Source organism: Ranitomeya imitator, chromosome 5, assembly GCF_032444005.1.
Source record: "Ranitomeya imitator isolate aRanImi1 chromosome 5, aRanImi1.pri, whole genome shotgun sequence".
Classification (NCBI taxonomy): domain Eukaryota; kingdom Metazoa; phylum Chordata; class Amphibia; order Anura; family Dendrobatidae; genus Ranitomeya; species Ranitomeya imitator.
The window spans coordinates 83,225,599-83,239,656 of NC_091286.1; the positions used below are offsets into that span (position 1 = coordinate 83,225,599).

The 14,058-nt window shown below is 42.4% G+C and overlaps 1 protein-coding gene across 2 annotated transcripts in view; it reads right to left on the reverse strand.

Annotated features, from left to right (window-relative positions):
• LOC138681406 (protocadherin Fat 4-like) overlaps positions 1 to 14,058 on the reverse strand; it is a 286,716-nt gene that overhangs the window by 48,241 nt on the left and 224,417 nt on the right. For both annotated transcript variants that reach the window (XM_069768890.1, XM_069768889.1), the window contains exons 51-52: positions 7,610 to 7,687; positions 3,603 to 3,680 (exon numbers count right to left, since the gene is read on the reverse strand). In XM_069768890.1, coding sequence (XP_069624991.1) covers positions 3,603 to 3,680; positions 7,610 to 7,687 — 156 coding nt within the window. The remainder of the gene's footprint in view (positions 1 to 3,602; positions 3,681 to 7,609; positions 7,688 to 14,058) is intronic.

Sequence of the window (14,058 nt, forward strand, 5' to 3'; positions counted from 1 at the left end):
TACACTGCACAGTACCACTTATCCTGTCCTGTATACTGGGGGTAATTCTCAGTATCTGTATTATTCTGTATATATACACTGCACAGTACCACTTCTCCTGTCCTGTATACTGCGTGTAATCCTCAGTATCTATATTATTATGTATATATACACTGCACAGTACCACTTCTCCTATCCTGTATACTGGGTGTTATTCTCAGTATCTGTATTATTCTGTATATATACACTGCACAGTACCACTTCTCCTGTCCTGTATACTGTGTGTAATCCTCAGTATCTGTATTATTCTGTATATATACACTGCACAGTACCACTTCTCCTGTCCTGTATACTGGGTGTAATCCTCAGTATCTGTATTATTCTGTATATATACACTGCACAGTACCACTTCTCCTGTCCTGTACACTGGGTGTTATTCTCAGTATCTGTATTATTCTGTATAAATACACTGCACAGTATCACTTCTCCTGTCCTGTATACTGGGTGTAATTCTCAGTATCTGTATTATTCTGTATATATACACTGCACAGTACCACTTCTCCTGTCCTGTATACTGCGTGTAATCCTCAGTATCTGTATTATTCTGTATATATACACTGCACAGTACCACTTCTCCTGTCCTGTACACTGGGTGTTATTCTCAGTATCTATATTATTCTGTATAAATACACTGCACAGTACCACTTCTCCTGTCCTGTATACTGGGTGTTATTCTCAGTATCTGTATTATTCTGTATATATACACTGCACAGTACCACTTCTCCTGTCCTGTATACTGGGTGTAATCCTCAGTATTTTTATTATCCTGTATATACACACTGCACAGTACCACTTCTCCTGTCCTGTATACTGGGTGTAATCCTCAGTATTTTTATTATCCTGTATATACACACTGCACAGTACCACTTCTCCTGTCCTGTATACTGGGTGTAATCCTCAGTATTTTTATTATCCTGTATATACACACTGCACAGTACCACTTCTCCTGTCCTGTATACTGCGTGTAATCCTCAGTATCAGTATTATTCTGTATATATACACTGCACAGTACCACTTCTCCTGTCCTGTATACTGGGTGTAATCCTCAGTATCAGTATTATTCTGTATATATACACTGCACAGTACCACTTCTCCTGTCCTGTATACTGCGTGTAATCCTCAGTATCTGTATTATTCTGTATATATACACTGCACAGTACCACTTCTCCTGTCCTGTACACTGGGTGTTATTCTCAGTATCTGTATTATTCTGTATAAATACACTGCACAGTACCACTTCTCCTGTCCTGTATACTGGGTGTTATTCTCAGTATCTGTATTATTCTGTATATATACACTGCACAGTACCACTTCTCCTGTCCTGTATACTGGGTGTAATCCTCAGTATTTTTATTATCCTGTATATACACACTGCACAGTACCACTTCTCCTGTCCTGTATACTGGGTGTAATCCTCAGTATTTTTATTATCCTGTATATACACACTGCACAGTACCACTTCTCCTGTCCTGTATACTGGGTGTAATCCTCAGTATTTTTATTATCCTGTATATACACACTGCACAGTACCACTTCTCCTGTCCTGTATACTGCGTGTAATCCTCAGTATCAGTATTATTCTGTATATATACACTGCACAGTACCACTTCTCCTGTCCTGTATACTGCGTGTAATCCTCAGTATCAGTATTATTCTGTATATATACACTGCACAGTACTACTCATTCTGTCCTGTATACTGGGTGTAATTCTCAGTATCTGTATTATTCTGTATATATACACTGCACAGTACCACTTCTCCTGTCCTGTATACTGCGTGTAATCCTCAGTATTTGTATTATTCTGTATATATACACTGCACAGTACCACTTCTCCTGTCCTGTATACTGGGTGTAATCCTCAGTATCTGTATTATTCTGTATATATACACTGCACAGTACCACTTATCCTGTCCTGTATACTGGGGGTAATTCTCAGTACCTGTATTATTTTGTATATATACACTGCACAGTACCACTTCTCCTGTCCTGTATACTGGGGGTAATTCTCAGTACCTGTATTATTTTGTATATATACACTGCACAGTACCACTTCTCATGTCCTGTATACTGGGTGTAATCCTCAGTATTTGTATTATTCTGTATATATACACTGCACAGTACCACTTATCCTGTCCTGTATACTGGGGGTAATTCTCAGTACCTGTATTATTTTGTATATATACACTGCACAGTACCACTTCTCCTGTCCTGTATACTGGGGGTAATTCTCAGTACCTGTATTATTTTGTATATATACACTGCACAGTACCACTTCTCCTGTCCTGTATACTGGGTGTAATCCTCAGTATCTGTATTATTCTGTATATATACACTGCACAGTACCACTTCTCCTGTCCTGTATACTGGGTGTAATTCTCAGTATCTGTATTATTCTGTATATATACACTGCACAGTATCACTTCTCCTGTCCTGTATACTGGGTGTTATTATCAGTATCTGTATTATTCTGTATATATACACTGCACAGTACCACTTCTCCTGTCCTGTATACTGGGTGTAATCCTCAGTATTTGTATTATTCTGTATATACACACAACATCAATGGGAGAGGGTGTTTTAATATCTGGGCTGCTGGGGTTTGTGTTCCATGTTGCTTTTCAGACCCAGTCCAGCCCTGGAGGTCACAGACCACTTCTGCCAGTGATTCTGTTCTTTCCACTGATGTCATGTCAACAAAATAGCAGTCTCCCTTCCGCTCTGCTTTGACAATGGGGCATGACTGCCAATATCATGCTGTTAGGCAGACTGCTGTCTAACTGCGGGAAGCTGGCTGTCAATCAGCATGCCATAGACAGTCATGCCCCGTCAGCAGAGCAGCCCAGAAGAGGAAGAGCCGCTCTGTTGGCATGGAGCAGCAGAATCACTGTCAGAAATGGTCTGTGATGGCTCTAAGCCGGCAACTTGTAGAACAGGCTGGTAGTTAGTCCCGAAAATAGTACCAGAAAACCCCTTTAAGTAACTTTCACTCTGCACAGTGGGCATTTATTGTGATACAAGGTTAATTAAATTTGCACCTTAATTTCTAATATGATTCTTTCTGAATCATGTCTCCTGTGACTTATATTTCTTTTTTTTATTGGTTTATTTATTTTAAAACAAAATAAGTTATCGGCTTATATAAGGCTAAGTTCACACTGGGCGATTTTGCTTCGTTTTTTTTCCTGCAGCAAAACCCGAGTGCTTGGCCAGAAAGAAGCTGTGGCAAAAATGCAGATTTTGCTGCGTTTTTTTGTGGCATTTTGGTGATTTCCTTTCATGTATTTTTCCCATTCAATGTGTGAAAAACGCTGAAAAAGCGCTAAAAGTAGTCACATGCCTTATGTCCAAAAAAACAAGTAAAGCACAAAATACTGATGACAAAAAAACAAGCTGTGTGTATGAGACTTATGAAATCCATAGTCTTTGCTGGTACTGTAAAAAGCAGCTGAAATTTAGCATTAAAAAACTCATAAAAAAAACAGCAAAAACACCTAGTGTGAACTTGGCCTAACAGTCCACATACAAGCACAGGTCATATAATCAGGCTCCACCATCATCATACTTGTCTACTTGTTCTATAGTGGGCTCCTCTGTATCTTCAATAATCTGGACTTGTGCAATTTCCTTTTCTGAGGTATCGCTGCAGAATACAGAAATGAAGAATTACTGGAGCTTTTGCACAGACAAGCCACATTGCAAAGTCATAAACGGATCATTGTCTGAGCTGTCCATTTTTAATATCCATTGATGTGCAAAATGGGCGCTTTGCATAACGGACGCGACTGAAACTATTGACTATTAAACATCCATTACGCTCCATTACGTGTTATGTTCAAAATGATCTGTAAGTGTAATATTGGATTCCTACTTCCGATTATTCACGTAGACACGCATATAAGCGTCATCTGAGCTTCAGAAAAAAATGTCAATATTGGATAATCCCCTTTAACATAATTTTAACAATAAGAAATTTTCTGACATCTTCAATTTAATTAGAGCTTTTCCATACAGATGTATAACAAACAATTCATGAATATCATAACAAAAAGTCAATGCACCCCCCCCCCTCCAGCTATAATGACCATCTTGTTACCTTTACCAGGAGAACAGATTTGCACTTATTTTTGCAATGTATATCTGTAGTGAAAAGGCTTAGATGTCCATCCTGAAGTACTAGGATATTGGTGAGATGAAATGTAGTGATCCCAGGCTTACTCCTGTCATTTACTACATAGCTCTTCAGTGACCACAGGAGAATATAGCAAAAGGACAAGGACTGCGTATGGTCCTTAGACCCAAGTCATTAGCATTATGTTAAATGGAAGGTAAGTGGCGTGGGCACTTTAATTGTAGGTAGGGCACCTCTTATTCCCTGGCTTACTGATCATCTTGTTTGCTGTTTTCTTAAAGTCACAGCACGTGGTTCCTTTCTTACAGGAATACTTTACAGTAAATTATGGCTCTCGCAGCTGGTGAAATTGCAGTTTTGGTAACATTGTCTTTCACAAAATAAAGTTTCAGACTTAAGATGTTTCTGAGCTGCAAAAATCCTTTACTGATTTACACATTGATACATGCTATGGCCGAACCCTGTGTCCATCCATCGTTGGCAGTCTGGTGTTCTCATTATACTATGTCATGGTTTGTTGTGACCCCGGTTCTGCCCTTACTATGCCTAGAAGTTAAAAGATCTGCCCGGATGCAGTTGATAAATACTCATTTTGCCTTCAGCAACCTCTCCCGGCTCCTCCTGGGCTGAGCTTAGCATTCATACGTTCTCAGTAGGAACCAAGGCAGAAACCAATGCCAGACAACATGATAACAAAAGCTTTAGCCTTTAAAATTCAATATGCCTCATCCTTCTCCTGACATAATTGTTAGGCCAGAGTCACACTAGAGAGGAATACGGACAAGTGTTATGCGAGAAAAAAATCGCATAGCACTCGGACCAATGTTAATCTATGGGGCAGCTCCCATCATCAGCATTGTTCTCGGCCGTATTATACGTGCGAGTGAAATCGCAGCATGCTCCGATTTGCACCATATATCGGCCAAGACTCACCAATACAAGTCTATGGGTGCGAGGAAAACTCGCACAACCACATGGACCATCAATGCGACTTGCGAGAAATACGCACCGCTGTCCTTTAGAAAAGCTGGCAATTCAGTGCAGTGTAATGTAAAATTACACCGACAGGTTAAAATAGAATAGATAAAATGTCTACAAATAGTATAGGTATATACAGTATATACAGTACAGACCAAAAGTTTGGGGACACCTTCTCATTTAAAGATTTTTCTGTATTTTCATGACTATGAAAATTGTACATTCACACTGAAGGCATCAAAACTATGAATTAACACATTTGGATCATCATTTATTTTTCAACAGGACAATGACCCCAAACACACCTCCAGGCTGTGTAAGGGCTATTTGACCAAGAAGGAGAGTGATGGGGTGCTACGCCAGATGACCTGGCCTCCACAGTCACCAGACCTGAACCCAATCGAGATGGTTTGGGATGAGCTGGACCGCAGAGTGAAGGCAAAAGGGCCAACAAGTGCTAAGCATCTCTGGGAACTACTTCAAGACTGTTGGAAGACCATTTCCGGTGACAAGCTCTTAAAGCTCATCAAGAGAATGCCAAGAGTGTTCAAAGCAGTCATCAAAGCAAAAGGTGGCTACTTTGAAGAACCTAGAATGTAAGGCTAGGGTCACATTGCGTTAGTGCAATCCGTTTAGCGCTAGCGGATTGCGCTAACGCAATGTTTTTTATGGGGCCGCGTTCGGGGTCGCGGTAACGTCCCCGCTCTCGCAGATCCCCGATCTGCGAGAGCGGGGAACGGACCGCGGGCGCGCCTCGGACGCTGCAAGCAGCGTCTGCGGCGCGCCAGGAATCTCCGGCGCGTCGCTAGCGCGTGCCGGACATGGCACGCCCTAGTGTAGCGCGTTCCCATTAGCGTGAATGGGCGCGTTAACGGCCGCGTTGCACGGCGTTAATTTCGCCGTGCAACGCTGTCCGTTTAACGCGGTCCCATAACGCAATGGGAACTAAGACATATTTTCAGTTGTTTCACACTTTTTTGTTAAGTATATAATTCCACATGTGTTAATTCATAGTTTTGATGCCTTCAGTGTGTGTGTGTATATATATATATATATATATATATTTCATTGACACACATATATACAGTATATATATATACATTTACATTTCATAGAGAGTTAGGTTGCAGAATAGCAGATAATTCAATTGTCGGGTTCTGTAATGTCATTGCAGAAGCCGACAGGATATGAGACATGGTTTACATACAGTAAACCATTGCAGAACAGTTAGGCTGTGTGCACACGTTGCAGATTTTTCACGTTTTTCCGCAATAAAAATGCGAGAAAAAAAACGCATACATTATGCATCCCATCATTTAGAATGCATTCCACAATTTTTGTGCACATGATGCGTTTTTTTCCGGGGAAAAAAACGCATTGCGGTAAAAAACGCAGCATGTTCATTAATTTTGCGGATTTTTTGCGGATTTCCCAGTACACAAAATTCTCCCTGTCACATCACCAGAACCTGTTGCTCAGCAGCTTTAGCTCCTGACTGTAATGTTGAAGGTTGTGGGTTTGATTACAGGGGAGACTCTCCCCCCCCCAAAAAAAAAGTGACATTTTTGTAATTGCTTTTTATTATTTTTAGTAGTTTTATAGGAACAAAAATATTTACTTTTTCTTCACCTCAGTATACAGGGAACACAGAGATACATTGTTTTTTTTACAATGTGTCTCTATGGACATGTATAATCTGCTTCTGGGTTCATTGCTTGCAATACAGGTCAAGACTACCAAATTCTCCTATGTCTATCATTGTGGGTTGTGGCTAATAGAGCTGCTGCTTAACAGAACAATGTACCACAACCAGAGTCTGCTAAATCTTTCTGAAAGTCTTTTGCAGTCAAGCAGGAGTTCTGATTTGCCTCTCTATCAATCCTACGAGCAGCTTTCACTGAAATTTTGCTTGATCTTCCAGACCTTATCTTGACCTCCACTGTTTCTGTTTCTGCCATTTCTTAATTACATTTTGAACTGAGGAAAGGGCTACGTGAAAACACTTTTATATCTTTTCATAGTCGTTTCCTGCTTTGTGGGCCTGCATCATTTTCAGAGTGCTAGGTAGCTGCTTAGAAGAGCCCACCTGCTGGTAGCTGCTGGGTTTTGGCACAAGGTTAGAGGAGGCTGGGTTTTTATAAAGCTGGGAAATTTGCATCACCTGACCTTTCCTAACGTTAGTGAACAAGCCATTACCCTAACAGGCTAATTAAGGCCTGAAACCTTGGTCAACGTTATCTGAACACACAAATCACCAAGGGTGCCTAAACATTTGCATCAGCCCATTTTTCTTTTTGTAGTTTTTAAAATGCAAAAATTACAATATATTTTTTCCCCCTAAAATACAAAGGAAATGTGTCATCTTTAACTTTTGGACTTAAGTGTTTACAATAAAAGTAATTCTGACCAGGAGTGCCCAAACTTTTACATGCTACTGTAATCACAGTCCACCATCATAATACCTTTCTTCTTGTCCTATAGTGGGCTCCTCGATATCTTCCCTCATCTGCACTTGTACAATTTCTTTTTTTGCAGTATTGCTGCAGAATAGAAAAATTAAGAGTTACTGAAGCTTTTGCGCAGACCTGACCACATTGCAAAGTAAAAATCTGGTCATTGCCTGATGAAAGGAGCTGTTCATTTATAATATCCATTCATGTGCAAAATGTATCTTTTACATCTTTGTAGCCCATCCCAACTTTGTGCAGTTCAACAATTTTGTCACTGGTGTCCTTCGACAGCTGTTTGATCTTGGCCATGATGGAGAGGTTGGAGTGTGATTGAGTGTGTGGACAGGTGTCTTTTATACAGGAAATGAGTTCAAACAGGTGCAATTAATACAGGTAAAGAGTGCAGAGTAGGAGGTTTCTTAAAGGGAGGGTGCCGTGATTTTAGTTTTTGTATTAATAATTATTGATTATATAATCAATTATTTTTAATACAAAAGTAAATGTACTACTTTAATACTTTTTTATTTATTCATTTTTACTTTTGCCACTGGAGGCCGCCATTTTCATTAGTGTGGGTGTAAGTGTCTGGGCACGACACTTGCACACCTCACTTACGGCAGCCATGGGCATAGGAGCCAACAGTCGGGCTCCGACCGCTCCTCCTGCCTCTCAGCTGTGACTTGGGCACGCCCTCTGGGCTGCTACATCACAGCTGTGAGAGGAGATCGCGGCCATTTTGTTTTTTCCTCTATCATCGCACACACAGCTCAGTGTGTGCGATCATAGCAGGAGCTGCCAGGGAGAAGCTGCTGCTGGGAAGAGAGGGTCGGGGTGAGTATCTGCAGCCAGGAGCTGTGATTGCAGCCTGTACTTAGTATTACAGCACAGGCTGCAATCACTGCTCACTGCCGTTCAGAGCAGAGCAGGGAGATCGTCACACTGCTCTGCCCTGAACATGACTCAGCACTTCCTGGGAGAGGACTGAAGGTAAGTACAGAGTTTTTATTTTCTTATGCATCTACCACTGCTACTAGCCCCTATATACCACTGCTACCAGCCCTTATATACCACTGCTACCTGCCCCTATATACCACTGCTACCTGCCCCTGTATACCACTGCTACCTGCTCCTATATACCACTGCAACCTGCTCCTATATACCACTGCAACCTGCTCCTATATACCACTGCTACCTGTCCCTATATACCACTGCTACCAGCCCTTATATACCACTGCTACCTGCCCCTATATACCACTGCAACCTGCTCCTATATACCACTGCTACCTGCTCCTATATACCACTGCAACCTGCCCCTATATACCACTGCTACCTGCCCCAATATACCACTGCTACCTGCTCCTATATACCACTGCTACCAGCCCCTATATACCACTGCTACCTGCTCCTATATACCACTGCTACCTGCTCCTATATACCACTGCTACCAGCCCCTATATACCACTGCTACCAGCCCTTATATACCACTGCTACCTGCCCCTATATACCACTGCTACCTGCCCCTATATACCACTGCAACCTGCTCCTATATACCACTGCAACCTGCCCCTATATACCACTGCTACCAGCCCTTATATACCACTGCTACCTGCCCATATATACCACTGCAACCTGCCCCTATATACCACTGCAACCTGCCCCTATATACCACTGCAACCTGCCCCTATATACCACTGCTACCTGTCCCTATATATCACTGCTACCAGCCCTTATATACCACTGCTACCTGCCCCTATATACCACTGCTACCTGCTCCTATATACCACTGCTACCTGCTCCTATATACCACTGCTACCAGCCCCTATATACCACTGCTACTTGCTCCTATATACCACTGCTACCAGCCCCTATATACCACTGCTACCTGCTCCTATATACCACTGCTACCTGCCCCTATATACCACTGCTACCAGCCCCTATATACCATCTACCACTGCCGCCTGCCCCTATATACCACCTACCACTGCTACCAGCCTCTATATACCACCTACCACCGCTACCTGCCTCTGTATACCACCGCTACCTGCCTCTGTATACCACCGCTACCTGCCTCTGTATACCACCGCTACCTGCCTCTGTATACCACCGCTACCTGCCTCTGTATACCACCGCTACCTGCCTCTGTATACCACCGCTACCTGCCTCTGTATACCACCGCTACCTGCCTCTGTATACAACCTACCACTGCTGCTTGCCTCTATATACCATCTACTACTGCTGCCTGCCTCTGTATACCACCTACCACTGCTGCTTGCCTCTATATACCATCTACTACTGCTGCCTGCCTCTGTATACCACCGCTACCTGCCTCTGTATGCCACCTAACACTGCTGCCTGCCTCTATATACCATCTACCACTGCTGCCTGCCTCTGTATAGCACCGTTACCTGCCTCTGTATAGCACCGCTACCTGCCTCTGTATAGCACCGCCACCTGCCTCTGTATACCACCTACCACTGCTGCCTGCCTCTATATACCATCTACCACTGCTGCCTGCCTCTATATACCATCTACCACTGCTGCCTGCCTCTATATACCATCTACCACTCCTGCCTGCCTCTATATACCATCTACCACTGCTACCTCTGTCCTGTGTAGCTAATCTATTCCTGTGTAGCTAATCCTGTCCTGTGTACAGTATCACACAAGATAGGATTAGAAACACGGCGCAGCACAGTATCACACAGGACAGGATTAGATACACGGCTCAGCAGTCAGTATCTAATCATCTCCAATGCACTCCTCTCCCCCCTGCGTGTCTTTCCCCATTGTGGTTTATTATTTTTGTTCTGGGAGATGAGGGAGTCGAGGATTATGCGTTCGGTATGGTATAAAAAAGATTAATAAAGGACTTTATTCTGGCCGAGTCTTTATTTACAATACATGTGAGATCTATGTGGCGGCATTATGGGTGATCTATATGGCGGTATTATGTGAGAAGCATATGGTGGTATGTGAGAACACTGGCGGTATTATGTGTGATCTATATGGTGGTACGTGAGAACACTGGCGGTATTATGTGTGATCTATATGGCGGTATTATGTGAGAACACTATGGCAGTATTATCTTCAGAAAGGGGACCCATGCTATGGTGGTTCTGGCTGAGCACCTGCACGCGGGTCTGGGGTAATAGAGGGGACAGCATGACCTCCAGTTAGGTGCAGTCAGGGGAAGGCTGGTGAGGCAGCTGAAGAGAGGCGTCTCATTTTTATCGTTACTATATGGCTACATTTCCTTCCCAGCGTCACCCCAGACTGCGCCTGTCACCTCGCTTTCACACATCGCCAGAACACGATGGAGAAGACAGGATCTGAGGAGGGGAATGGGGTCTGCATGCAAAGTCTGGATCAGACCAGGCCATCAATCCGCAGAAATGTTTCCTGGATTTCTGTGGAGCAGACGGTCCATCCATTTGTATAAAAGACAGCGCTCTATGTACAATCCCTGGCTGCTCCGCGCACCAAACAGGGGGCCCCTATAGACCAGCACACTGCTCTCCTGAAATACTCTGTGCTGCTGTCACCCTGCTCCCTCCACCACATATCTCCCAGAATCCTTGCTGCCTGCCATCCTCGGTGACCGTCTACTTGTCAGTATAAGGCTGCCTTCACACTATCATTATTTGGTCAGTATTTTACCTCAGTATTTGTAGCCAAAACCAGGAGTGGGTGATAAATACAGAAGTGGTGCATATGTTTCTATTATACTTTTCCTCTATTTGTTCCACTCCTGGTTTTTGCTTACAAATACTGAGGTAAAATACTGACCAAATACTGATAGTGTGACGGCAGCCATACTCTGCAGTCACCAACAAAATGGCTGCTCACTGGGTTCCTGAATATCATCCTCTCTAATCCCTTAGCAAACACCCAGAAGGGGAGGAGAGGAGTGACATCATATCAGCAGACTCCGCCCATAATTACTGCAGTGCAGTAATGTGAGCTATTTGTACACTAGGTTTTTCTGAAATTTCAGCAGCTGCTCCCCCTAGTGTTTAAAAGTGGAAATTCCAAAACTTTTCAAATTATTTTTCATATTTTACTAAATTATAAACAAATGATAATATTTTTTAAGAAAATGTAATCATTAATTCTTTAAATTTTTACAATTTCTGAAAAAAATTTTTTTTGATGGCACCTTCCCTTTAAAGGAAAACTAACAGGTCTGTGAGAGCCAGAATTCTTGCTGGTTGGTAGGTGATCAAATAATAATTTCATGCAAAAAATGCAAATTAATTATGTAAAAAAAATCATACAATCTGATTTTCTGGATTTTATTTTTAAGGCCGGCGTCACACTACAGTAGATTAGGGGCAAGTGCTACATGAGAAAACATCGCATAGCAATCGGCCCACTGTTAATCTATAGGACATTTCACATCACCGTTTATTTTCTTGGGCATATTCATCATGCATGTAAAATTGCAGCATGCTTTAATTGTACACGTATATCGTCCGAAACTCACCAATGTAAGCCTGTGGTTGTGAGAAAAAAATTGCACAGCACTTGGGACCATGCGCGTGCTCGCTGATTTTTATGCACCAGTGTCCTTTGAAAAGCTGGCAATTCATGTGCCATGTACAGTAAAATCACACTGACAGGTTAAAGTAGAACAGATAGAATAGATTTAAACACATAGAATACATAGATATATAGCAGTCAGGGATACACACATATATATATATATATGTATATGTGTGTATATATATATATATACATTTGTGTATTTATATTACATAGATACATAGAAGAAAAGTCAGCAATTCATCTGACGCGTACTGTAAAATCACTGCAGGAGCCAACAGGATAGAAATGATGGATTACATACAGTAAATACATATAGAATAGGTAGATATATAGATATCTGTGACAAATACAGTTGGTACAGTGTATGTGCAGCTTACTGTACGTGTATTTAATTAAAAAAAGATTTTTCGGAAAAAAATTGGGCTCCCGTGCAATTTTCGTAACCAGCAGAGGGGCCAATGTTTAAAGCCTAGGAAGGGGGTAATACCCATGGAGCTTCACAGGCTATTAATATCAGTTCACAGTTGTATAATTAGCTTTTATTGGAAATTAACATGCCCCCCCCCAAAAAAAAAAAAATGACGTGGGGTCCCCCTATAATTAATAACCAGCAAAGGCTATGAAGACAGCTGCAGGCTGATATTAATAGCCTAGGAAGAGGCCACGGATACTGCCCCCCAGGCTAAAAACATTAGCTCTCAGCCTCCCCAGAAAAGGCGCATCTCTAAGATGTGCCAATTCTGGCACTTAGCCTTGATCTTCTCACTTACTCTGTAACAGTGGCAAGTGGGGTGATAGTTGGTGGAGGTGATGTCACTATTGTATTGTATTGATATTGTGAGAAAATTTCCCACGGCGCTCGCACTGCCGTTAGAAAGTTGAAGTGAGTTCATTGGCTGTGAATTCGCAGGACCTGTCTAACAGCACCTTCAGCAGGAGAACTTTCTCACGCTCGCGGTGCCCTCAGGCAGGGAATATATATATATATATATATATATATATATATACACACACACATACACAGCCTCTGGCAAAAATTAAGATACCACTGCAAACACTGCTTTTGTGTGACCTTATGCCACTCTTGGCCCAAAAATTTAAGTAGTTCTTTGTTTGATGGCTTGTGACTATCCATTTTCCTTTTGATTACATTCCAGAAGTTTTCAATGGGGTTCAGGTCTGGAGATTGGGCTGGACATGACAGGGTCTTGATGTGGTGTTCCTTCATCCACACATTGCTTGACCTAGCTGTGAGGCATGGGGCATTGTCCTGCTGGAAAAACAAGTCCTCAGAGTTGGAGAAAATTGCCTGAGAAGAAGGAAGCAAGTGTTTTTCAAGAATAACCTTGTATGTGGCTTGATTCATACGTCCTTCGCGAAGATTAACTTGCCTAATTCCAGCCTTGCTGAAGCATCCCCAGATAATCACCGATCCTCCACCAAGTTTCACAATGGGTGCATGACACTATGTCTTGCATGCCTCTTCAGGACTCCGTCTAACCATTAGACGGCCCGATATTGGGCAAAGCTGAAAATTAGACTCATCAGAGAAGATTACCTTACCAATCTTTATGGTCTTTGGCAAACTTCACCCTGGCTCTCCTTTGCTTCTCATTGATGAAAGGCTTTTTTTGTAGCTTTACATGACTTGAGTCCTGTCTCCAGGAGCTTGTTACAAGCTGTTCTTATCGTGCACTTCACCCCAGCTGCCATTTGCCATTCCTTTTGTAGGTCACTTGATATCATCCTGCGGGTGCTGAGTGACATTCGAATAAGATGATGGTCATCTCAGTCAGTGGAGAGTCGCCTTCGCCCTCTACCGGTTTGCAGCTTTGTTGTCCCCAATGTCTGCTGCTTGACCTTGTTGTAATGGACTGCCGTCTTCGAAATTTTAAGGATGGAGGCAACATGATGCT